The following is a 25,312-nucleotide window of genomic DNA, read 5'->3' on the forward strand; positions in this document are numbered from 1 at the left end:
AGAGGGGAAACATGGGGTGAGCGACAGGGAAGTGTGTGCAAGGTAGAGGCAGTTAGATCTGTAGGTGACAGCTGCTGCTGGTGTACCGGGTGTGGAGAGGGGAGGGAGGGAGTAATAACAGTGGTAGGAGAGGACCATCTTCTGGGACAGAATTCCTGAGGCCAAGCCTGAGCGGTGAGTCCCCGCTGCTTGGGAACGGAGGATCCGGGTGTGCCAGGGTGTCATGGCACTGACCAGTGGACTCTGGACCCACCTGGCCAGCCTAGGGACAGGATAATCCCAGAGCTAAACGTCCTGATTTCCCAAGGGGCGGGGGCTTGGGGGGTAGAACTGGGGGTGGGCTCAGGAGGAGGAGTGTTTGCGGCCTGGGGAGGCGTGGTCAGCCACGGGAAGCACGCCAAACTCGGACGCCAGGGGGTTAGGCTTCCAGAGGAGATGGAGCCGCTTTCTGAGCCGGACAAAGTTTCTTAAAATGGGAGGGGAGCCACTGGGTGGTGGGTGGGGCTTCCGGGAATGGGGCGTGGTTAGGCGTGTCCTGGGGGGCGTGGCTGGCCGAGCGTACTTAAGCCTCCTGGGCGCGCGTATTGGTTCCGCCATGGCTCTGAGGCGCGTCTTCCTGCTGCGCTCGGCGGCACCACGTGTTGCCGGTCTCTCAACAGAGCCGCAGGCCGGTGAGCAGCCCGCCGCGAGCCCAGGGGCTGTGCGGGCATGGGGAGCTGCCGAGGCTTTGCGGCGGCCTGTGCCAGTCGTCGACTTCAGCAACACGCAAGAGGCGTACCGCTGTCGGAGGAGCTGGGAGCTGGTGCGCAACCTGCTAGTGCTGCGCCTGTGTGCGTCGCCGATGCTTCTGGCGCACCACGAACAGGTGCGCGGGTGGGTGGCCAGGTGGGCAGGAGCCGCGCGGGGACATTGGCGCGGCCAGCGGGTTACGGAGTTCGGAAGTGTCAGGTAGAGCCACTCAAGCATGGCCTGAAGCTGGGCAGGCAAGAAAGAGGGCCGTTTCCTGCGTGTTGCGGACTTCGTGAAGTTTCCTACTTGTAGTCACTACCAATTAGGAAGAAGGGCCGATAGTGTTTAAAATGTGTAGGAATACAGCCGTCACCAGTGATAAGTCTGCTATCCTCCATGCAGCTCCCAAGTTTGTCAAGCTTGAAGGGCTTATCTAGGCTAGGACCCCAGAATTCCACAAGTGTGACCAGCCACTCCCAAACAACAGCTACTCCGAACAGTTTTGGGAAACGGGACAAACTCCCATTTTCTTTCTTATGTTTAAATTTATTGTAAATACAGTCAAAGAGCCTAGATTCAGAAACCTCTCATCCTTCTGCCTCCATCTCCCAAGTGCTCCGATTACTGGCCCGAGGGTAACTCATCTCTAACCGGCACAAACTGGAGTGCAGTGTAGAAGCTGGAGGTTCTCAGAGACTAGGAAACATACAACTTTAAACTGCAACATGGTAACTTTGAGAAATGTGAGGGCCTTTGGGGAAAGCAGAATACCGCGTCAGCCAGTCTTGAAAGGTTAGTGGTAAGTTAGTTATCTCAAGGTGACCCGGTGATGTTTGTAAGGATACAGATCTGGAAGATATCTCAGAGGGTAGTGACTTCTCCGGTGAGACTGGAGGAGCTGGAGCTGCACTTAGCTGAGGCCACAGCAGGTAGGAGGTGAGTCATACCCCACAAGAGGGAATTGAAGTGCTGAGAATGGCATTGTAAGCATTGGAGCCTGGGGTGAAACAAAGTGTGGGAGAGCCAGGTGTGTTTGTGGAGTAGTAATGGTGGGCAGGGATGATGCAGGGAAATAACGCCTGGTAGGAGAGCAGGGGACACAGGAAAAGGAGCCCTAGCAGGGGGGAGCAAGTGTCAAGGACTTTGTGGAGTCTCAGCATGTAGCAGGCAGCTGCAAGGGATCTGCAGTGATGCTGGCACTTGGGGGCGGGGGAGGGCAGGGGGATGTGGCAAGCTGGGCAGGAATGACTTATGGTGATTAACTACCAGGTCTCTGTGCAGAGCAGGAACTGGACCATCCCCTCAGGTAGCATAGGTGACTGACTGCTTTTGCTTTGGGGACAGGATTAGCAGTGGTTTGTACTTCCCTTTAGATACACTACCAGCTCCCTAAGGTGGGTGAGTCCTGCACCTCTATGCCAATCAGGGTACTGTGGGTGACCAGGAGGAGGGCATGCCATCTCCTTTGGCTCTCTGGAGCCTGCTCAGGGTAGTGCTGGGTAGTGCTCAGATGGTCTATGGCTTCCTGGAGGAAACAGCAAACCCCACCCCCATCCAGCTCCACCTGCCCCAGCCCATACTCTGGGAGCCTCTCTGGGAGATTGCTGCTGTCACTGCTAGTGGCCTCAGTGCCTGGTGTTGAAGGAAAGCCAAGCCCCGCCCCAAAGATCTACTTACCAGATCCTAGACTGAGAGCCAGACTGAGGACAGTCCACCCAGGCCTTGCAGCTGTGAGGCTCTAGCAGGGGTATATGTTGTGTGTGTGTGTGTGTGTGTGTGTGTGTGTGTGTGTGTGTGTGTGTGTGTGTGTATCCACCATTCTTAGTGGCCAGGGTGAGAAAGCACGTGATTGTCATAGGTGGCCATTCCCTCATCTATCCCCTCCCATGGAAAGTGTGTCAGGATTTTTTTTTAAATCAGAGATGATAAACTATTGATAAAAGAACGATGCAGAAGTCATCCCAGGTCCTGAACGGAGCTGCATGTACGTGTTGTCTAGCGGCATCTCCATGGAGCCCATCAGAGAGTGGCAGGGCCAGATAGGGAAGGTGTTTGACTTGTGAATGTTTAGACTAAGAGTGAGCTCCCCACATAGAAAGGGGTGCATTGTCCATGGGGCTTGAGGAACCCTAGGCTTTTCCTGTCTTGGAGCTGAGTTGGGTGGGCAGGAGTAGTCGCGGGCCTACAGTGTGTGTGTGTGTGTGTGTGTGTGTGTGTGTGTGTTGTGTGTGTGTGTGTGTGTGTGTGTGTGTGTTGCTTCTGAGCACCAGGGCCTGCTTGTCACCACTCCTTGCTCCCCACTTCACCTTCTTGCCTTGTGGAGCACCCTCTTTCCTGACTCTAGGTTGGCAAATATCCCTCATCCCTGTCCACAGTACTGTCTGTCTGTCTGCCAAACTATGTGAGGAGTGACCTTGTCTGCTTCCTTTTCCTTTTTCCCTCAGGCTTAAGAAATGCTTACAGTAAGGTGAGATGGAGTGAGATAGGACAGAGAAAAGGTGGCTGGTTGCATGCAGCCGTCTTCGAGGGGGCACATGGGTCAGCCCTGGATGAGACTGTGGCATGGACTCCCATTTCATGGTGCCTGTAGACACACAGACCTCTCTCCAGCCATTTGAATTTTTTTTTTTTTTTTGATTTTTCAAGACAGGGTTTCTCTATAGCTTTGGAGCCTGTCCTGGACTAGCTCTGTAGACCAGTCTGGCCTCAAACTCACAAAGATCCGCCTGGCTCTGCCTCCCAAGTGCTGGGATTACAGGCGTGCGCCACCACTGCCCAGCGCCACTTGAATTTTTTTGTAGTCACTTCTCAGCAGCTGTTGGAGGGCCTCACACCAAGCCCCATTCTGGTGGGTTAGAATGAGAGAACAATACTTGTGAGAGAGAGAGGTCGTTCTTGAGAGTTACCTCTGTGCTGCCCCGAAGACCACTAAATGTCACAGAAATGCCAACTGCTGTCCCTGGGAGATTAGCTGGATCCCCTGTTCCCCACCAAGGGGTGATCGGGCAACCCTGGTGTCCTGGGGTGCTCCATGAGCCAGCCCCCTTGGGGCAGTCCTTAGGGGAACAATGTGCTCAGAGTTTCATAGAGCCAGCAGCTTGAGAAGTGGCGCAGCCTCTCCCATGCTGTCCTGGATCGGGACTGCTTCAAGGGGTCTCTATAAAACACGCCTTTAATCCCAGCACTCGGGAGGCAGAGCCAGGTGGATTTCAGTGAGTTCCAGGCCAGCCTGGTCTATAGAGTGAGATCCAAGACAGGCACCAAAACTATACAGAGAAACCCTGTCTCAAAAAACAAAACAAACAAACAACAAAAACCCATACAGTGTGGCACTGGGGCCAAATGGGAGGAGTCAGCAGGGGTCTTTCAAAGATGGCCAGACAGATGGCCAGACATCGGCTTCCCTTTGCCTTTCAGTTGTTCCATGTTTCCAGGAAGCTTCTGGGACAGAGGATCTTTGACAGACTGATGAAGATGACTGTCTATGGCCATTTTGTGGCTGGTGAGGACCAGGAGTCTATCAGGCCTCTGATTCAGCACAACAAAGCCTTTGGTGTTGGCTCCATACTGGACTATGGAGTGGAGGAAGATCTGAGCCCTGAGGAGGCGGAGCGCAAGGAGATGGAGTAAGGCCTGTCTTTCTGGTGTTACAAGGCACAGATGCAACCATGAAGTGCACCAGGCTGTGGGGGCCTCAGCTAGGTGGTGGCCAAGACTTGGAGAACCTTTGTCCTGATTGCCAGCAGCCCTCATGGGCTGTGCCTAGCTAGAGTTCTTCTTTATTGCAGACAAGAGTGCTGTGTTTTTGTGAGCCTGTACCAGAAGAGGGTTGACCTGCAAATTGGTCCTTGGCATGTCCAGCTCATCACATAGTACTGAGGCTGTAGTTTTACATTTTGAGTGGTTAAAAACTATAAGGACAAGAATTATATTTTGTGATACAAAACTATTTAAAATTCAGATTGCCTTTGCAACTTGCAAGGGCAGAGTGGTCTAAGTGTGTGGCCTCTAAGGCTGAGACTTAGCCATTCACAGAAACATTTGGTGGTGCCCGGCTTCCTGCTCTGCTACAATCCACAATCTCTCTTTCCAAGGATTCCTGACTCGCTGACTGGACCTGCAGGTTCCAACTAGTCCTCAAATAGTTTCCTGATCTGCAGATGGCTGTGCCTGCAGGGTGTAGAGAGCTTTGCAGACTGGGCCTAGCCATACACTCATGGTCATAGAATTGTAGCAGGCAGCAGTGTGGTGTGACAGGCAGCTTGGAGTATCCCTGCTGGCACCAACTTGCCTCAGGGCCTTTCCCCAGGCCCCCAGGCGGTGAGTAGAAAGCACAGCTCACAGACTGCCCCCTTTGCGGCAGGACAGAGTGGCCTTGTTCTGCCCCTGGGAGGCAGCTGACTCTGGAGGCCTGTACCCTTCCTAACAGGCCCTTGCTTGGGTTCTGGGTCCTAGGTCTCTGGCTGCAGCAGTTCCACACGTGTTAAGCTGTTCCACACGTGTGAAGCTCAGGTCGGGCCTGACTTTACCCTGCTCCTCCCCAGGTGGCTAACAGGAGGGGTTGGGGAAAGGCAGTCATGTGAGGCTGCTGGCCCAGAGAACAGAATGTCCGAGCCTGGCCTCAGCCTGGGAGCCCAGCCCCCGCTTTGTGATTGGCCATTCTGAAGGCGGGGTGACCCAGCCCCTGCATTCCCTGTGAACCTCAGGATTTGGCTGCAGGCCTTTAAGAAGGCTGCTGTTGAATAACTAAATGAATTCCATGGCCTCAGCCTAGATAGAGTGAGCACTGAGTGCTTTCACCCAAGATGGCCTTGCTGTGAGATTGGGTGGCAGGCCCGCCCTCCCTGCCTGCCTGTGCATGTCCATTGGCTGCTCAACTTGTCATGGCTGCTTGTCCCACGGGAGCTTTGCTTGGGCTCTGGGACATCAGAAATAGACCTTTCTTGACCTAACAGTGCCCACCCTCCAGTGCCAACAAGTGGTGGGGATGTGGGTCCAGCTCTGCTGCTGGTGTCTGTGCCTTCAGAGTATTAACAAGAGGGTGAAATGCCAGTCTGACAGTGTTCTGAGTCTGTAACAGGGAGGCAGTCTCCACATGCCGCCTCCCTGCAGGAAAAAGAGCTTACAGGGTCCACTGGTTGCACCTGACCAGAAGCGAGCAGCCCCATCGACCCAGAGACGAGGCCTGTCCCTAGCTAATGGAAAAAAAGCACAGAAAGCGTAGAGACCAGACCATCTAAACTCTGGGCTGTGGTTCTATATAGCCAACCTCCCATCATGGGTCATTGAGCAGCCCAGTCTCCTTCCTTGACAGGGTTTCTGCTCAGGGAATCCCTGTGCCTGCCTCCCTGCACTGAGAGCCTGGGGACTTTTGTCTGGTTGTACCTGACACTGCTGTTACGGAACCTGTATCCTCCGGGGACCTTGGCTGTCTGTCTCTGAGGGAAGGTGATGCATGGGGACTGTCTGCCTCCTCATTACAAACTCAGAACACTGTTACAAATGACATGTCACCCTCTTTCTTATTACATCTTGTCAGCATGGGGTAGATGGATCGGTAGCTGTCTGCCTGGCTTCTGTCCCCTGGACTGTGGCCTTGTGGCCTGAGGTGCTTGTGGGGAGTTCCAGGCACCCAAGGACATGGCCTGCAGGCCCTTCCCCCATAGTTTTTGGCTCAAAACGTGTGAATAAGGGTCGTGGGACTTGAGAGGAGGGCCCAGGACAAGGCTTCTCGGCACGTTGCTTGGTGGCCCACATTTGCTCCAGTAGTGAGGTTCCTTGATGGATAAGGCTCACTGATGGAAGACCTGGAAGGTGCTGACGCCTGCCTCTGTTCCAAAGAGAGCTGGGGAAGAAGCAATGTTCTGCCCTGTGATGTGCCTCGGCACCCTGCCCTGTGGAGGACTCGATGTCCCCAAGTGTGATGGGGACCGGGGAGGTTTCCAATGAGGTGATATTAAGGTCTCATTTACATCTTCTAAGAAAATTTCTGGTTGCTATTTGGAAAATAAGCCTAAGTGTCTTAGCAGAGACTGGGGCCATGGGGTGGGAGTAGCCAGGTGTGTGGGACTCTATCTGGAGACCATAGAGGTTAGGGGTGCAGGCCAGAGCAGGGGGCATTGTTGCTGGAATGGAGGAGCCCTTTGTACAGGGTGGCCCCTCTTCCTCCCCTTGCCTGGCTTCATCAGTAAGGAAGGCTCTACCCACAGGCAGCCTGGGCATCCTCTCTCTGGCCCAGGTGGTCATGCCAGGCCTGAGGAAGGGCTAGGCTAACTCAAGTTGGTCTGTTTCCTTGAGTCAGTCTTCGGTCAGGTTCATGGTCTAGTCCAAGGCTCAGCTGCCTCCTGGTGACCTAACCTTTGCCTCCTCTGTCTGCAGGTCATGCACTTCTGAAGCAGAGAGAGACAGCAGTGGTGAGTTTAGGAACGGGTACTCTCCTTACACCAGCACACAGTCTGGTGGCCCAGGAGACACCTGGGCTTCCAGCCTGGGCCAGCCTTTGGGCAGGAGACAAAGTCAGAGGCTGCATCCTGAGGCCAGAGCTATGGTCCTGGCTCTGTGTACCCGACTCTGTGTACCTGAGGGCTCCTAGTGAGATACAGGCTCCTTGTATTTTTAACAGTTCTAGGAAGGCTCAGTCTCCTTGGCCTTCATAGGCCACAGTCCAAGCCTTTGCAATGGAGGCTCTACTTTCCTGGCCTGATTTGCTACATCATGAGGTTTAGCCAGGGGACCCAAGAGGCAAAGGCAATCGGGCTGTCAGGAGGGCAGCTTCAGGCTGCTGAGCAAGGCCTATTTGGAGCCCATCTGGAGGGTTGCAGCTGTGGGATGTTGGCCTATGCTGGGATGGGCAGGACATTGAAGAGGAAGTTCTGAACCAGGGTGGCATCTCTAAAAAGGCCATGTCTCTACCTTCCCAGGCACAAATAAGAGGGAGAAGCAATATCAGGTCCACCCTGCCTTTGGGGACCGCAGAGATGGTGTCATCTGTGCCCGCACCTACTTCTATGCCAATGAAGCCAAGTGTGACAACTACATGGAGAATTTACTGCAAACCATCGAGGCCTCAGGTGGGGCCACCGCTTTGCTATCTGCTCGGCGGAGTCTTGTGGAGGAGGTTAGGGCCGCAGAGAAGGGCTAGGCTCAGACCTTCAGGGCCTGTGAGGAGTCCAGCTCCTTCCTAAGGGTCCTGACAGCTCCTGGGGGACCCCCTGACAGCCTATGTTCCTGCCCCTGGGCCTGCACCTGCATATGGTGTCCTGACACTGAGTTCTGGAATTCCCACCCCTCAGGCTGAGCGTCAGTTCTGGGAGCTGATGACCCAGCTTCTGTGACCGCAACTCCTCTTTGTTATAAGAGGATTGAGGATGGGAAGGCCAGTTAAGCCATGGAGTCATTGAGCCCTATGGGTCCCAGTGGTCCTGCTGGTGTGGTAGTGGGCCCCACGCCTTTAAATGCATTGCACTCCACAGGGAGTAACACTAGTGAGCAGCTGCCTCACGGACCAGGGTGGCCTGTGTAGTCATGGCACTCTGGCATCTTGGCCTTTGGATGAGAGGCATCTGATTGTCCTCTGACTGTTCTCCCTGGGGTTCTGTGCAGTCTCTCTTCCACTTGGCATTTCTGTGCTCTGTGGCCCACACAGTGCTGAAGGCATAAGGAAGAAACAGCCAAGGAGGCCGCCAGCAGTGTAGATCTCTCGGGCTTCTTTGCCTGGTGTCTTCTTGCAGTTCAAAGGCTGTCTTGTCAGCCCTCCTCACCTCTGCAGCACAGCCCTTGGACCAGCCCTGTGCAAGGGCATTTGGGGGACTGGGTATCACTATGGGTTGGCCCTGGCTGTGGGGCTGGTTTGAAAACCAGGGAACTGCAAGGAGTACTTGGTCTCTCTGACTCAGACATCCGTCTCCTTGGAGACACTCATGGTCCTTCCTTTGGCAGGTGGAGCCAGTGACGGTGGTTTCTCGGCCATTAAGCTCACTGCACTGGGGAGACCGCAGTTTCTGGTAGGTGGTGGCACACTTGATCTGCAGAAGCTTTGAGACCCCGGGGCTGCTATGTGCATGGAGAGGCTCAGATTGGTAGCTGAGATCTGGGGCTACAGAGGTGGGCCCAGGGCTGGATGGAGGAGCTGGGCACATGCTGCAATGGGGCTCACACCTGTATTGGCAGCTGCAGTTCTCAGATGTGCTGACCAGGTGGAGACGGTTCTTTCACCAAATGGCTGCAGAGCAGGGACAGTCTGGCCGTGCTGCTGTCGACACGAAGCTGGAGGTGGTGGTGCTCCAGGTGAGCAGCCCTTTCCTTCCCCTGGAACTGTACAGTGGTCTAAGGTGGGATCTGGGAGATGTTTGGAGGTATAGCCGGGGCAGTAGGGGGAGGAAGGGGGGAACAGTGCTGTGGTAGGAACTCTGGACAGCTCCACTGTCTACAAAGAGTATGGCTGGGAGGGTAGAGAGTCAGCTCAGCAGATAGCTGATGTGGGAAACAGCAAAGATGGAAAAGGTTCCACAGCCACCAGGAACAGAAATGACCCTGAAATGAGTAATGTCATCATAGATGATGTGACGTTCTCACATCATGTGAGTCGTGGTGGGGACGAATGTTAATGGACTATGAGAGATGCCAACTGACTCTACCTTCTCCATTCTCAAGGAAAGCATCGCAAAGATGGGCATTGCATCCAGGGCTGAGATCAAGGAGTGGTTCACACCAGAGACGCTGGGAGTGTCTGGGTAAGAGCTGACATCCACCCTGGTATAGTCACGGTCTCAGATGAGCCCCAGTGGCTTCTATTCCTGGTCACCTTCCAGGAAAGGATGAGCCATGGGAATGACAGTGTCGGGGTACTGCTTCCTGAAATTACTGACAGGAACTGATAGTGACTGGGAGTCTCGGGGGACAGGCAGCATGGGCACAAGACTCGTAGAAAACAACCCGGGTCCCAGAGCATCTTTCTATGAGCCACACTGATGGGTGAAGTCAGCACCTCATGTCCCATCCTTAGGGACAGAGGCTGGGACTAATGTCACCAGGAGTCCCAAGTCAAGTTGGAATGCTGGCTTGAGGTAGAGCTCCTGGCTCTTGGGCGGCCCTTGGCTAGCCCTGCACATTGGCATCTCCAGCCTCCTGAAGTGACGTCTGCATCCTGCCTAGCCGTACACTGTTGGCTCTTCCTTAAGGCTGACCTTGCTGTGGAATTCTCTGCGTACTTTGCGTTTTTACTGATACTGACACATTGGAAAAATGGTCATGATTTGGTCTTAATTTTTTTTAAATCGAGAGAAATATTGAGTTTTTAAAATCAAACACTGGGGTGGGCTTTGTGAAGGATGAGTTTGGAAGTAGTCATTTGAGGAATGGGCTGGTGTGTGTCAGACCCCCGAACTACCCTAGTACTTGGGGGGTAAAGCCAGGTGGTTGGACCCAGAATTTCTGGCCGTTTGCTCTGCTGATGTACCTCATCCCTCAGCACTGTGGACTTGCTGGACTGGAACAGCCTCATTGACAGCAGGACCCAGCTCTCCAGGCACCTGGTGGTCCCCAATGTGCAGGTATCCCCCAATTCCATGTGTCTGCCTACCCAGGGCACTGTGATTGAGGTGCCGTTCTTTCTGACCCCACCACAAAAACAAACCCAGTGTCCACAGTGCTCAGTGGACCTTTCCACACAAAGAGAGGAAGGGTGTCTTGAGAAGGTCTTCCCCAGCCCACCTAGTCTTGTTAGGTTACCACAAATCTTTAGGGCTGAACAGGGTCCAACTGGGTAGCTCTCATCTGGGGTTTCCTAGTCAGAGGGTGGCAGGGCCAGGTCATGGAGGTACCCTGCTCACGTGTGGAAGGTGGTGCTGACTGTCACCTGGGCTTTCTTCCAAACGTGGTGGCTGGGTTCCCAGAGTGAGTGTCCCCTGAGATGAAGGCCAGGCAGAAGCTGCATTGACTTTTGCAGCCTGACCTTAGAAGTCATGCCTAGTTCAGCTTGGCAAAGTGAGTTGCTAGTGTGGCCTGAATTCAGGGGGAAAGTGTTGTGTGGAATGCCCCTGCTCTGGGCTCTGAAGGAGGGACGGCAGTAGCAGCCAAGGGGCCTGCAGGTGTTTATTCTGTTGTGTTCCCAGCCCCTGAGACTGAGGGTCCACCCCTAACTTTGAGCCACTGTCCTGGGACCTCAGGGTGCAGCGTGTTCATGACGTCTCCGCTCCAAGGTCACTGACAGACTTTGGCACATGTTGTTGTGCTCAGTGTGCTGCTGGGATCAGTGAATGGATTAGCATTTCAGGAGCATCCTGGGCTGGGGCTGCAGGAGGAGGGGCAGCCTCTGTGCTGCCTGGAGTTTCTTGTGCATCTTGCCAGTTCTCACCAGTCCACCAGTGACCTGTTTGGCTCCTTGAAAGCCACATTTTGGTCCCAGGCTGCAAGTTGGTAATAACCCATAGCCATGGCTCCTCCTCTCGAGCTTTTTCTATCCCCAGTGGAGCCTTCTGGTTGACTGGTGTCTAGATTCTCTTCCTTTGCCTTTTTTTTTCTTTTTTTTCATGGTTCCCTACTGATCTCAGGATTGAAGGGAGCCATAGAAATAAACTCCTGGGGATACAGGTCTAGGCCTAGGTGCTGCTTACATGGACAAAGTTTTCCTCACATGTGGGACAGTGAGTGGGCTGGCTCTCAGTTTGGGCCATTTTGTCATTGTATCTAACTGTTTAAGACAGGGTACTGAGAGGTGGCCTCTCTGGTCCTTGACAGGGCAGGAGGGTAGGCAGAAGACAGCATTGCTCCAATGTGACTCGCCTCAGGTGGCACATTGTGGCCCACAGTGGCCTGACTTCTGCTGTACTCTCAGACAGGCCAGCTAGAGCCCCTGCTGTCACGGTTCACTGAGGAGGAGGAGCAGCAGATGAAAAGGATGCTGCAGAGGATGGATGTGCTGGCCAAGGTATGAGCAGCTCTGTGTGTGTGTGTGTGTGTGTGTGTGTGTGTGTGTGTGTGTGTGTATGTATGTGTATGTTGTTGTTGGTGAGGGATACAGAGCATTAGGGGCCCCAGCACCCGAGCAGAGGGAAGGCATCATCCACCTTCAACCATAGATTCTTCCTCCCTATGTGCCTCTCAGAAAGCCAGAGAGTCGGGAGTGCGGCTGATGGTAGATGCTGAGCAGAGCTACTTCCAGCCGGCCATCAGTCGCCTGACCCTGGAGATGCAGCGCAGGTTCAACGTGGATAAGCCGCTCATCTTCAACACATTCCAGTGCTACCTCAAGGTAAGCCATGCACCTCCTGCCTCCCTCTCTCCCTGCCTGTCTCCAGTGCCTGACTGCGGTGTTGAGACCTCTCACCTCGCAGGGATCTGCCTCTCTATGGTGCCATGCGGTGTCTGTCTGGCCCTGCCTTGTGCAGAGGTCAGAGCAACACAGGTAAAGGAATGCGCAGGATACTCACCCTAGACTGAGTTCAACTATGTAGGAAACGGGCCCTGCCCAGTGGCCACACCTGGGCTTGTAGGAGGTTGGGTTGGTGCCAGTTGCAAACAAGGAAACAAGACTACCTGGGACCCTGTCCAGGACCCAGTCAAGAGTGTACGTGTGGTCTGGCAAGATGACTCAATGAAAACGCTTGCTCTGCAAGCCTGCTAACCTAATTTGAACCCCCAGATCCATGGTGAATGGAGAGAGCCAGTTTCTTCTCTAAGTTTACCTTGACTTCCATATGTGCACGACGGTGCCCTGCAAACCACCTTCCCAAGTAATAACACAAAATGCAAATAAAAGTGCATGAGGACAGAGGACACGGATGTTCCTGGGCTCCTCAGAAGACTTTATTAGCACAGGACCCTCTTACGAACCCGAAAGTCACCAGACTCCCCTGGAAGATTGACAGGGCTGAAGTAGAGGTGGGAGCCCGAAAGACCCAGGTCGAGCCCAGCACGAGGTTCCTAAGTTGCTGGGCACCAAGAGGACATGGTGTGTATGGGGCAGACAGGTGGCCAAGGTGACTCTGCAATACACAGTAACTCCAGGCATCTGGGTTGGCACTCACAGGGCCATCTCAAGCTACACAGAGGAGGCTTAGATGGCCCCACTGTCTGTCACCTTTCCTGGGGGGTAGAGGTTAGAGGCCCAGCTTCATCCACATCTGTCTCCCAGATCCTTTGAGTGGCGCGTCCCACAGGTAACCACTAGCTGGCCTGGGTGCTTTAAGCTGAGACACACGTGAAGTGGGTAGTCCCGGTGCTCTGACCAGTGGGGCTCCCTGTGACTTTTGAGCTTGGCCTTGCAGGATGCCTATGACAATGTGACCATGGATATGGAACTGGCTCGCCGTGAGGGCTGGTGTTTTGGGGCCAAGCTGGTACGTGGTGCATACATGGCCCAAGAGCGTGCCAGGGCTGTGGAGATCGGCTATGAGGACCCCATCAACCCTACATATGAGGCCACCAATGCCATGTACCACAGGTGAGAGGGCCTTCTGTGCCTTCTTGGAATGATGCAAGAGAACCTTGGCCCCGAGTGTGACGGCCCCATTCAGGCAGGGCCAGTTTCCAGAGGGCAAAGGTGCTATTTCTGCTGTCATAATTTTCCAAAACACCAAATTTTTCCTCTTTTGAACATGGATAAGTACTGGCCTCTATGCTCCCAGTTGGCTTGACACTTAAAACAACTGATACAGCTCATGTAGCAGGGAGCTTGCCTAAGATGCCTGAAGCCCTGGGTTTGAACCCCAGCACCACATAAACCAGGCATGATTGTGGACACCTTTAATTCTAGCACTTGGGAGGAGAAGGTAGGAAGATCAGTGTTCAAAGTCATGCTTGACTTCAGAGTGAGTTTGAGATCAGCCTGGAATACATAGGATGGGAGAGGGAAGGGGATAAGGGGAAAGAGATCCATCCCAGGTGCCTGGCTTGCCCCACGTGGCTGGCTCAACCTGTCAGCTTTTCAGCTCAGCATGGCAGTCAGGGACAGTGGCACACCCGTTCTTTCTGCCGGTTCTGACTGGGATTTCTTGTGCAGTTCTGTACATCCTGGAGAATGATCTAGGCTAGCTGTGCCTTCAGTTCTGCATGAGTTTATTAAGTGTACATCAAGCAAAAGTGAAAGGATTAACGGAGAGAAGCAGCAGATAGTAAACATTACCAAGTCATGGGCCCGTAAGGTCAAGCCGAGACAGCTGGGGTAGTGCTCACAGCCAGCAGGGATGCTGGGGTAGCCGCCCAGACAGTCAGTCACGCTGGAGCTCCTGAGGGGAGTCCTGGACAGCCGGCAGCTCTGCAGGAGCAGCTTTTTGCCTTTCCTACTAGAAACATTTTATAAGATAAACAATGTAAACTTGTGGATTTTTGACATCTGGCTGTTAAGGATGTCCTGTTATTAACACCCTTAGTCACTGCTCTTTGCTGTCATGGTTACAGAACCAAGGGGCTAGCCTGATGTATGTGTGTGTGTGTGTGTGTGTGTGTGTGTGTGTGTGTGTGTGTGTGTGGTGGGGGACTTCAGATAGAAATATGCTTTGATCTGGAGTGTGAGGGCAACCCCACTTCTAGAGCCAGCGTCTCAATGAACTCAAACAGCATATGGCCACTTATCCACATAACCTATATTGCTGGTGCATGCAGTCCAGCTTCATGCCCCCCCTCCCCCCAGGTTGTGCTTGCTTATTGCAAACCTTGGGTTCTAGCTCCTTCCTGTTCCATTTCAAGAGTCTGCTGCACATCCAGGCAGTGCCACATGCCAATGTTTACACTGTGCACGCTGTCCTCTGCCCCTTGCCTCTTAATGACTCCATCTCCTATTTCAGCACAGTCGCCAGGACCCGACACCCAAGGGTATGTTCAGGCCCCATGGCCTTTTCTGGGTATCGTACTGGACTCATCTGCCCTCCTGCTGTAAGCATGTGTAGTCATAGGGCACAGCTGGGGTCTGTTCCTAGAAACTGACCTCAGGGATACCCACCCTACCTGAGGCCTTCACGAGTGTGCTATAGGGCCCCTGCCCAGAAGCCAAGCCAGAGTTCAGCCTTGGTAGGATCCTTATTGGACCTTTCTTTTCAGAGCACTACTGCTGGGGAGATGTGATCTAATGATTCCCTGGACAGAACACCAAGCACGGATTGGTACCATCCAAATCTAGTGTGGTTAACCAATGGAATGTATGGGCGGTACATGACTGAGGTGACTCGCACGCAGTGGCATCAGTGAAAAGCTCACCCCAGCAGAGAGGACAATAGAAGCTGCATCCCTGGACCTCCCTAACCAACCTGCAGGCAGCTCCACGGAGTCTCTGTGCCCAGCAGCTGCTTAGGCTTACTGCTTTTATGCTTTTCCAACCGTAGGAGGGGCTTGTCAATCTAACTGTGGGTTTCCTGCACTGGGGCAGTGAGTTCCTATGCAAATGTCCTTATCTTCTTGAATCTTAGGAGCCTCTCTCCTTCAGGCAGGAAGGTTTCACAATCACTGGCTAGGGAGGCCCTCCTTTCTGAGGCTCTGGCCCTGGCCACAGCTGCAACCATGGCCTGCAGAGCCATGAGGAGGTTCAGGTGGTGGTTGACCTGGAGCCAAGCTTAGGTGGGACTGTCCCTATCCCAGGTGCCTGAACTACGTTCTGGAGGAGCTGAAGCGCAGGCCCAGGGCAGAGGTGATGGTGGCTTCCCACAATGAGGACACAGTCCGCTTCACACTCCGCAGGTGGGTTCTGCCAGCCTGACTTGGGGGCTTCTTGGTGGCTTGTGGGTGGCAGGTGGTACAGGGCTGAGGGAACACATGTGACCTGTTAGGTGTGCCCTGTTAGGTGTGCTGAGTGTTTGGGGGTGGTAATGTGGAATGAGCAGACACTGCTGTAGCCTATAGATGCCGATAGGCATTAGGCTTGTCTATCTTTTTGAGACAAGGTTTCTCTGTAGCTTTGGAGCCTGTCCTGGGCTAGCTCTGTAGACCAGGCTGGCCTTGAACTCACAGAGATCCACCTGCCTCTGCCTCCCGAGTGCTGGGATTACAGGCATGCGCCACCACCACCCGGCTTGTCTGTCTTTCTTGACCTTACCCTCCAGGAGGTTCCTAGTTTTTGAAATACCAATTATCAAGTTCAAAAATAAATTTTGCTAGGTGACAAAAAATGGTTAAGAGAGACATCCAGGGGTAGGTCCCAGGGCCCCCAGGAAGCCTTGCCAAGTGTAGCCTCATGTTTATCAAGTTTCCTGTAGCATTTTAAACTGCATTAGAATTTAATGTAATCTTTTTTTCTCCTTGAATACTTATCCCAAGGAGTGCAACTTTGGTGGAGTTCTAACAAGTCAAATACAGAAATAAGTAAAGTCTTGGAGAGTCCAGTACATTTACCGTAATTATGTATCTCATATTGTAGCCCTAAGTGCCCATACCAGGGCCCCAATAACCCCCATTCCCCATCTCCATGTTCTGGATTTGAATGCAAAAAACCTGGTAGACCCTGTACAGTGGTATTGCTGAGTCAGCCCAGGAATCAGGCTCAGGCTCCACAGGCACAGTGGGCTAGCCTACATCTGGGCTAGGCCACCCTGTGGGGCTTCCTAAAGGGGCAATGAAGCTGAAAGGCTGAGCTGGGCAGTGGGTTGGGGAGACTCCTACCTGCCAGCTCTAACGTCATCGGGGGCCTTGTATAGTCTTTGCTCAGGATGGTGCTTCTCACAGCCTGACATCACGAAGCACCTCAGTTTCGTGACTATCCAGAGATAGCGGTGAGGGAGAGAGGTCAGCAGGCCTCTGCATACACTCCACGGCCACCTAAGATGTGGAGCCTGGTATGAGGAGAAAAGCCTGGGAGAGCAGTCGCCTACAGAGCTGTCCCATGTTCCAGCCAGCCTGGGACAGGGTCAGGACAAGAGATACTGTGAACCAATTGAGCGTTAGGGGAAGGGATGGAAATCCCAGGCCTTACCATGAATAGGGAGCAGGGAGACCTAGGGGAGATGAGATGAGGTAGTTGTCACCGTGCAGACATTTAAACTAGGGATATGCAGTCAGATCCTGCAGAGATGGCTGCCCCACCTTCCAGTCGAGCAGAAGTGACTTCCCAGTGCTTGATGTGTGAGCAAGGACTGTGTTGATTCACAAAGCCCGTGTAAGAAAGCCGGGTGTGGGGTAAGAACTTGTAACCCTAGCACTGAGGAGGCAGACACAGGAGGAACAGCCAAAGTGGTGAGCCCTGGGATGACGAGACTGTCTCAAAAATCAATGGATGGCTCCTGAGGAACAATACCCAAGTGGTCCTCTGGTCACATGCATATACACGGATGAACACTAAGCACACATACATGTAATGCAATGTAATCCATAGTCATAACTGGATTTTCTAGTAGGCTAGTTAAAAATGATTTTATTTATTTGAGTCAACATGTTGATGGCATGTGACAGCCGTAAGACATCTGCTTTCCATTCTGACCAAATAAGAGCTGTGTAGCCAGCAAGGGAGAATGACGTACCAGTCACTAGAGCAAAGGCTCAGAGCACTACAGGGGGCACTGGAGGTGGAGAGGGGATGTCGGAGGTGGTGGGGTGGGGAAAAGCAAGTTGCCCTGGCTCTTCCTGTGGGAAAGACCTAGATAGGTAGAGCAGAGCCCACATCCCTGTCCCAGCCCACTGGAGACAGACTAGAATGTAGGTGAAGAGGGACTCAGAGCTGCATCAGGGTGCCTGTGTCCTGGGGTGGGGTCCTCACCAGCCTGGCCCCCTTCACAGGATGGAGGAGTTAGGCCTGCATCCTGATGATGGCCAGGTGTGCTTCGGACAGCTGCTGGGGATGTGTGACCAAATTAGCTTCCCACTAGGTGAGCTGGGTTGTCCTGGGAGTGTGCAGGGGGGTGGGAGGCACATGGTGAGTATGGGCACTCAGAGCTGTGTGTGTGCAGGCCAGGCAGGATTTCCCGTGTACAAGTATGTGCCCTACGGTCCCGTGATGGAGGTGCTGCCCTACCTGTCCCGCCGTGCCCTGGAGAACAGCAGCATCATGAAAGGTGCCCAGCGAGAGAGGCGGCTGCTATGGCAGGAACTCTACAGGCGCCTGCGCACTGGCGACCTCTTCCACCACCCGGCCTAGTCACGCAGAAGCCATGCCCACACCTACTCCACTCAACCTGTTAGCTCCGGGGCCTCAGACAGGGCACAGCTTTGGGTGGGCTGGGATTCCTTAGCCTAAACTACCCTGGCTGGGTTCACCTTCTTATATCCAAGTCTTTGAGGTGCTGAGGTGGGGGCTGCCCCCAGGACATCCTGCACCTCCAGGAGCAGACACTCAGGTATGGGACTGGCCAGAGCCACTGGGGGCTGCCCCACTATTCTGAGTGGGCACTGATCACCTCTGCAGGCTACAGAGCCCCAATTCAGAACACCTGCCAGGGTCTAACCCACCTTCCAAGCCTGTTTAGTCAATAAATCGTGCTGTAACTGAGAACCATCACCTTTCTTAGTGCCTGCACATGAAGTCAGCTCTGAGCAGCAGAGGGGCTGGCCTGGATGGAATATTACCTGTAGTTACTCCAACCACTGGGGACACCCAGCCACTCGCATTCCAGGTTGTGGGTGAGTGCGGGCAGCACACAAATGCTGAGGCCCAGCCCCCAATTCCTGTCCCTCTGTGCCCTCCACTCCAGTAACTCAAGCCCTAGCTGGCTCTGTGGCGGGTCCCCCACCGCCTGCTAAGTTCTCCAGTTTCACGCAGCAGTTTGGAGGTGGGTTCTTGACAATGAAAGGCATAAGGGCTTGACTGGGTATCTCAGAAGGCCACTGCCTATGGTCTCTGCCTCTCCTGGCTCCAGCACGGCCAGAACCACTAGGAGAGGATCCTAGCTAGCGTGGACACAAACCATGTGCTGGAGTCTTTATTTTTCTAGGCCACACAGGACTTGGGCTCTGGAGCTTCTTCTACCCAGAGCTGGGGCTGTCAAGGGAGGGGCCACACCAAGAACAAGCCAAAGCCAAGCCTGGAGGGAATGTGGGTGTGCCCAGAGGGGAAGGCACTAGAATCCACAGCCCTACTCAACATTCAGTCCTGGGACCTTCTGGTGATATCATTCCTGTTGCTTGGACCCCTCCCCCAAATCTGGACGGAGGACAGCAGCAGGTGCAGTCAGCATCTAATCAGCGTCTCCTCACAAAGACACACCTGTTGCAGCTGGACACGCAGTAGCTCCCCGAAGCGTCAGGCACAGTGACAAGGCAGTGGAGGACAGCAGCCTCCTGGTCACAGGGCTGCCTTCCCCACCTGGCAGCCCCTCTGCTGCAGCTTCCTGATGAGTTCCAACAGGTTCATCTGCAGCGTCAGCTCCTGGGATGTAAGAGGCCCTGTGAGGGCCAGCCCAACACCCCGTGCCCTTAGTCTTGGCCTAAGACATACAAGGGCCTAGAAGATGTCTGGTAGTAAGGCTAAGGGGAAGGTGCCTATGGCCAGGCTGAGGGAGAATCTGGGCCTTGGCACCTAGGGCAGCAGTCTCTGACTGGCTTCCTTAGAATGGCCACAGGAAGCTAGCATGCAAGAGGTAGGTGGAAGCCTCTGCAAGGCTGGACAGGTGGCCATTACCTTCACGCCTTTCCCAGGGCCTTCCATCTCACCTCTGCCCACCACTAACTCTAAGCTTCAAGACTCCAGGGACTTGGTGTATTGACATGCCTGTAATCCCATGCTTAAAAGCCAAGGCAAGAGGACTTCAGGTTCAAGGCCAGCCTGAGCAGTACAGCAGACCTTGTCCCCAAAAAATGTAAATAAATACAAATAAAACAAGCAATACACTATCCTCCACCAAAACCAAACTAAACCAAACCAAATAAACAAACAAGCTCCAGGTAGAACGGAACCTTCAGGGGCCAGGGACACAGGCTTCGGCAGGGCCAGCCTAGGTGCTGACCTGAGGATTCGTGGTCACGTAGAAACCAGCTACCCCTGCCTTCTCCAGTGTGCTCTGCTGGTCAGCAACCTTCCGGTCCAGTTCGAGGACAATCTTGCGGTCCATGGCCTGCTGCTCCTCCCGGATTCGATGGTCCATGGCCTGCCATGGCTTGAGTGAGGCTGGCTCCTGCTAGGGCTTCCGCCCAGGGAGGCCTCAGACATCCCTGCCTGCTCCTTCCTCCTGACCACCCCGCCCACCCATAGCAGTTCTGGTCCCAGGGCCATGGCATCCTTGCTTGTGGCTCAGCAGAGGGGCTCCATAAGGCTACCCAGCAGTCCCAGCTGGAAGTGCTTTGAGACAGACATGTCATTTGCCCCTTGCAGCCACCACCACCCCAACACCGTGGCTTGTTGACATCCTGTGGGTCTACAGCTGACCCTGAGCTTCTCTCCTGACTGCTCTTGTCATCCAACCACTGCACCTCAGCACCCCGACTCAGTGACTGCTTATGTAGGCTCCAGTCCACAGAGATGCTTGTTGGGAGGAACAGGACTGACAGATGGGCTGTGACTCTCCTCTTAGCCAGGGTACCTCAGTCCCCATGGGGAGAAGCCATGAACTGGACCTCACCAAGCCTCCAGCAAGCCATGAGCTCAGCTTTTGAACCACCCTCAGCCCCTCCACTAAGCCAGGACCAGCTATCCCGTCCCAACTCCTACCTCCAGCTCACGCTGCTGAGCTGCCTGGAGCACTGGCAAGTTGTGGGGCCGGCAGTTCTGCTGGGCTTCCAGATGCTTCTGCCTCAGAGCCTGCCTGAGCACTAGGGGGGGGAAGAGAGCTGTCAGCAAGAGAGGTGTTGGGAAGAGGGGGCAGCCGAGAGCTGGGTCAGAGGCCTAGTCTAAGAAGTCCTTCACCTCCAGGGTGCTAAGAGAGGGCTGCAGGGTAGGCAAGGATGGCAATGACCTCAGAGCTCAGTACACCCAGGGACACACAGGTGCCTGAGGCAGGTAGTCACTGGATTCAGGTGGCATAGATCAGGCTGTACTATCCTGAACACCATCCACAGGACATCACCCAGTAACACTACTGAAGTATTAAAGAAGCCCATAAGAGAAGGAAGGGGGCTCTGTCTGCCCTGTAGGTGAGCAGAGCAGCCACTGCCCAGCAGCCAGCAGAGGTGAAGGGTATGCACGGGCTCAGACTGAGCCAGCAGGGTTCTGCACTGGGAAGTCTGCTGTTTTACCTTCTACCAGCAGGCACAGTACTCGGTCCCTGATCAACTGTGCCACACGTATGGACATGTACAAACTGTACATGCCGTGATGGGAATAGTGAGATAGGACACGGGATGATAAGGAATTGCCATCACAAAATGGAACATACCACACCAGTCTGCACATAAAATGGGAGTGTGGCTGGCTGGCCCTGAGAAAACTCAAAACACTCTCTAGCACTCCTACTCCTAGAAGAGATTTACAGGACAGCTCTCTTCAGGAAGGAAGGCTCCTTGAGTCTGACAGCCTCTACAGTGCCCTCGCTGTCAGCATTTTGCACATACTTCAATGACATCACGTGTCATTGTTGTTTGAAATTGAGGGGCACCTCAGTATAAGTCTATCAACACAAGGGCAAGAAAGAGACTGCATAATTATCTGGTTGCAGTGAACATGAGGTAGATACAAGGCTTGTGGCAACAGGTACATGCATGAATACATCATCTCCTTCAGTCCATTCAGCCAACATTGCTAAAAGTCTCAGGTCAATTCCCAGATTCCATTCTGGCCACTTGCTCAGGAGGGGCCTGGGCAGGACCTGGGCAATGACCAAGGGAAACAAGGTGCCCATCCCATCACCACCTTCTGGACCTGGCTGAGGGTAGCAGAGGCTTGCCCTGTCAGGTACACCAGCACCCGGTCTAAGCCTTCCGAAAGACAAATGGCAGAGGCTTGAGGCAGGCACCCAAAACACCCAGATGAGGGCTCCGTAGAATAATGGCCAATTCCAGATCAAGTCAGCGGAGAAGAATTAAAAGTAAGTGTGGAGGTCTTTCCTTTCTGGTACCGGAAGGAAAGTGCTGGAGGAATGATGGATGTAAGAGAAGGAGCCAGGCAAAGCCTCCTACTGGTCACACAAGGAAGGCAGGACACTGAAAACAGTGAGCAAAGCAGGGCCTGGCCCAGACTTGGCATCCCAGCACTGGAGACGCTGAAGCAGGAGGACTGCCAGTTCTAGACTACACTGTCTTAGGAAACCAAAAGAGGAAGGAAAAGAATGGACTGAGTCATGTACTTATGAACTAGTTACACCATATACCTCTATCAAACATTAACAAAAAGACAGCCACTCCAGCATCTGGTGAAGAAATAAAACTCTTGGAAAACTGAAGAGACTTCTGAAAACATTCCAGGCAAGCATTACCTTCATACTCACAAAAATACTACAAAAAAAAATTAAAAGGTTATTGTCTATCAGTAATAAGGCAAAATCCCTAAAATTCTCATGAATCAAATTCAACAGATCAAGATGGGAAGTGACTCAGTCAGTAAAATGAGCCCCCATGTCAAGAGCTGGGCACAGCAGCGTGCTCTGCAGGCTCAGCACTGAAGAGGTAAAGGCAGGCTGCTCCCTATAGCTCAATGGCCAGCCACAGATCAAGTCAGTGAGCTCCGGGTTTGGTGTCTCAAAAAATAGGTTGGAGAGAAACAGAGGAAGACATTCGTTTGCTGTGTGGTTAGTTCCAATACAGGGTTTCTCTGTGCCTTTCCTGGAACTCACTCTGTAGACCAGGCTGGCCTTGAACTCACAGAGATCCGCCTGGCTCTGCCTCCCAAGTGCTGGGATTAAAGGCATGCTCACCACCGCCTGGCTTTAGTTTTATGTCAATTTGACACAAGCTAAAGTCATCTGAGAGAAGGAAGCCTTGATTAAGACAATGTCTTCATAGGACTGGGATGTGGGCAAGCCTGTAGGGCATTTTCTTAATTAGTGATTGATGGGGGAGGGCGAACCCCATTGTGGGTAGTGCCATCTCTGGTGCCACCAGAACCTGGTGGTCCTGGGTTCTGTAAGAAAGCAGACTAAACAAACCATGGGGAACAAGCCAATAAGCAGCAACCCTCCATGGCCTGTGCATCTGCTCCTGTCTCCAAGACCTGCCCTGACTTCCTTCAATGATGAACAGTGATGTTGAAATGTAAGACAAACCCTTTCCTCAAGTGGCTTTTGGTCATGGTGCTTCATCACAGCAATAGTAACCCTAACTAGGACATCATGCCTACCTCTGGCCTCCACATGCATGGGCACACAAGTGCACACATATACGTGTACACACCCACATGAACACTACACATAAACCTACAGACAATTTAAAAAACAACATACATAAGAGAAAAATACATCATATACAGATGTATTCATATTCATGTCAGGAATTTAAAAATCATTGTCACTCACTGTAGTAACAGAAAAGCCACCTTATCATCTCCATAGGAACTGGAAAGGTTTTAATAAAATCCAACACACATTTCTAATGGGGGAACTCCTGTCTGGCAGCACACAAACACGGCCTATCCCAGAAAGGCTGGTAATGTTTGCATGTAAATGTAACTCGATATCGAGACCTTGATTAGCATGTGAGAGGCCCTGGGTTCAGTCCTCAGTATCAAAATCCAGAGTAATAACAAAGCCCAAAGATCTATAGTGAAGTATTAGTGGAGAGCACGGGGACACTGTCACACTAGTCCTTCAACTTTCCTACAATGTGAACCGAGTCAAGCTCGGAGCAAATAAAATGGGAGGGAGGCCTGATGGTACAATGGGAGCAGCCTTGTATAATTTATAGGGGGGTTTCTATGCGGACACCAGAGACCGATCAAGCCTGAGACTCCAATGGGAAGGTGCTACGAATAACGGATTGTCTAACCAGTATGGCGGAGCTGTCAACAGACAAGCAAGGTCCATCCTGTCTAGGAGGATGCGGGGACCTGGGGACCGCAAGTAAGAAGTTTCTGAGCAGCGGGCTAAAAGGGCCAGGATAGACGGACTCTGCACCACCTGAGGCTCCTGCGACCAGAGACGCCCTGGAAAGGGTTCCCCCTTGCCCCCCTCCTCGCACCTCGGTGTTCGTTCTGCAGCCGCAGTCGCTGGTTATACAGGCTCTTCTCGGTGAGGTGCTGGATCTCCAGAAGGCCCTGCACGATCTCGAACACAGTACCGTCGAGAAGCGCCAGGGCCAAGTCGCTGAGCGTGGTGTAGGACAGGCGCTGCTGAAAGGAGCTGCGGGTAGACCGCCCGGTGAGCGCAGCCCCCGCCCCTGCCTCCGCTCCGGCCCCCAACCCAAACCCCCGCCTCCGCTCTGAGCCCCACCCCGGGCCCCCGCCCCCGTTCCAGCCCCCGGCCCCTCGTCTCCCGCTCCGGCCCCGGGCCCCTGGCCCTCCGTCCCGGCCTCCCACCCCGGTCCCCGCCTCCGGCCTCTGGCCCCGGTTCCCTGCCCCCAGCCCACCGCCCCTCGGCCCCCGGCCTCCGTTCTCCGGTCCCCGATCTCCCGGCCGCCCGGTCCCTGGTCCACGCCCCCCGCCCCCGCTCCCCGCCCCTGGCCGACCGCCCCTGGCCCGGCCCCGAACCTGGGCAATTCCTTGACCAGGCTCTGAAGCGCTGACAGCAGCTGGTAGTGTCGCTCCTGCTGCCGGGTCCGGTCCGCAGCCTCGTCCCCGGGGCCCGCGTAGCGGTCCATAGCCCGGCCACCCGCCGCCCCCAGTCCGCTTCTCCGGGCGCTCCGGCGGGCCCCGCCCCCTTACGTCAATCTCCGGCGCGGATGACGCATGCGCCCCGCCCCTCCGGTAAGTGTGGGCTCTCCGCGCTGTGCGTCACGCTCTGTAAGACCCGCCTCTCCTCTCGGGTCGGGGGTGGGTGGGTGGAGCTGGGGCTCGCTGGGCTCCGGGAGGGACCAGATCTCGGAGGTGCACTCCCTGACCTCTGCATCCCGGGTTTTTTTTTGCTTTTTTTGTTTTTGTTTTTGTTTTTGTTTTTCGAGACAGGGTTTCTCTGTAGCTTTGTGCCTTTCCTGGACTAGCTCTGTAGACCAGGCTGGCCTCAAACTCACAGAGATCCACCTGCCTCTGCCTCCCGAGTGCTGGGATTACAGGCTTGCGCCACCACCGCCTGGCGCATCCCGGGGTTTTAAAGAACGGGTCCAGCCAGTACGGAGTGTGCGCGGACTCAGGCCGCAGGCGGCTGGCTGGACGCTGGCCGGACTGTTGTCCTCCACTCTGGGGACTGCAGGAGAACCATCCAGCGGAAATTCAGTTTCCCTTGTGGTTCTCACATGGAAGCACAAGGACAATTGTATTAGAGTTTAAAAGAAGCCCCATCCCCATTGACTAGCTGTAAACCCCAGCAACCGTCTGCAACTGGAGAATGGAAAAGAAAAGGGTGTTGGGAGTTGAACTCGCGCTTGCTCAGAAGGTCCTTTACCCACTGAGCCATCTCCCCAGCCCCTGGCAGTGCCAAAATTCTTATTTTAGCTTGCAGCACAAATAAGAGGAATGGCACCTTCCGAAAGCAGGGTTTCTTACACTCTGCTGCTGAATTCAGAAAGGCTGGCACTTTCACAGTTACATTCTCTGCAGTGTCTATCTGTCTGTCTGTCTATCTGTGGTTGAAGCATCTGGTTGCATTCTTTTTATCTTCTTGAGCCATGATAAGCTCTGAAGTAGTGAATTCAGATCTGAATAACTTAAAAT

The 25,312-nt window shown here is 53.8% G+C and overlaps 2 protein-coding genes across 6 annotated transcripts; one reads left to right on the forward strand and one right to left on the reverse strand.

The window, feature by feature from the left end:
- The first annotated feature begins 560 nt into the window (after positions 1-560).
- LOC118588392 (proline dehydrogenase 1, mitochondrial) lies at positions 561-18,139 on the forward strand. 4 transcript variants are annotated; one of them, XM_036194669.1, is made up of 14 exons: positions 561-865; positions 4,147-4,355; positions 7,108-7,142; positions 7,650-7,799; positions 8,668-8,732; positions 8,899-9,015; positions 9,382-9,461; positions 10,199-10,280; positions 11,564-11,656; positions 11,834-11,980; positions 12,996-13,171; positions 15,301-15,399; positions 17,428-17,516; positions 17,598-18,139. In XM_036194669.1, exons 1-14 carry the CDS (start codon positions 596-598, stop codon positions 17,783-17,785), a joined length of 1,800 nt encoding a protein of 599 aa, XP_036050562.1. In that variant the 5' UTR covers positions 561-595; the 3' UTR covers positions 17,786-18,139. The 4 variants fall into 4 exon arrangements, with proteins under 4 accessions (XP_036050562.1, XP_036050561.1, XP_036050564.1 ...); XM_036194668.1 differs by having other exon boundaries at positions 17,428-18,139; XM_036194671.1 differs by lacking the exons at positions 17,428-17,516; positions 17,598-18,139 and adding an exon at positions 15,976-16,043.
- Dgcr6l (DiGeorge syndrome critical region gene 6 like) lies at positions 17,046-24,386 on the reverse strand. 2 transcript variants are annotated; one of them, XM_036194673.1, is made up of 5 exons: positions 24,194-24,386; positions 23,686-23,846; positions 20,291-20,391; positions 19,590-19,730; positions 17,046-19,012 (listed from the first exon to the last, which is right to left on the reverse strand). In XM_036194673.1, exons 1-5 carry the CDS (start codon positions 24,301-24,303, stop codon positions 18,929-18,931), a joined length of 597 nt encoding a protein of 198 aa, XP_036050566.1. In that variant the 5' UTR covers positions 24,304-24,386; the 3' UTR covers positions 17,046-18,928. The 2 variants fall into 2 exon arrangements, with proteins under 2 accessions (XP_036050566.1, XP_036050567.1); XM_036194674.1 differs by having other exon boundaries at positions 18,951-19,012; positions 19,540-19,730.
- Positions 24,387-25,312: the final 926 nt, after the last annotated feature.

This window comes from Onychomys torridus, chromosome 8 (genome assembly GCF_903995425.1).
Source record: "Onychomys torridus chromosome 8, mOncTor1.1, whole genome shotgun sequence".
Classification (NCBI taxonomy): domain Eukaryota; kingdom Metazoa; phylum Chordata; class Mammalia; order Rodentia; family Cricetidae; genus Onychomys; species Onychomys torridus.

What these genes read in the sequence shown, in the direction of transcription:
- LOC118588392 (XM_036194668.1), top strand. Translation starts at nt 596, where the DNA reads ATGGCTCTGAGGCGCGTCTTCCTGCTGCGCTCGGCGGCACCACGTGTT. An exon ending in TGGAGGTGGTGGTGCTCCAG is followed by an intron (nt 9,016 to 9,381) that starts GTGAGCAGCCCT and finishes TCCATTCTCAAG; the next exon opens with GAAAGCATCGCAAAGATGGG. An exon ending in TGGTGGTCCCCAATGTGCAG is followed by an intron (nt 10,281 to 11,563) that starts GTATCCCCCAAT and finishes CTGTACTCTCAG; the next exon opens with ACAGGCCAGCTAGAGCCCCT.
- Dgcr6l (XM_036194673.1), bottom strand. Translation starts at nt 24,303, where the DNA reads ATGGACCGCTACGCGGGCCCCGGGGACGAGGCTGCGGACCGGACCCGG. An exon ending in CTGGTCAAGGAATTGCCCAG is followed by an intron (nt 23,847 to 24,193) that starts GTTCGGGGCCGG and finishes GTCTACCCGCAG; the next exon opens with CTCCTTTCAGCAGCGCCTGT. An exon ending in ACGTGACCACGAATCCTCAG is followed by an intron (nt 19,013 to 19,589) that starts GTCAGCACCTAG and finishes CTTACATCCCAG; the next exon opens with GAGCTGACGCTGCAGATGAA.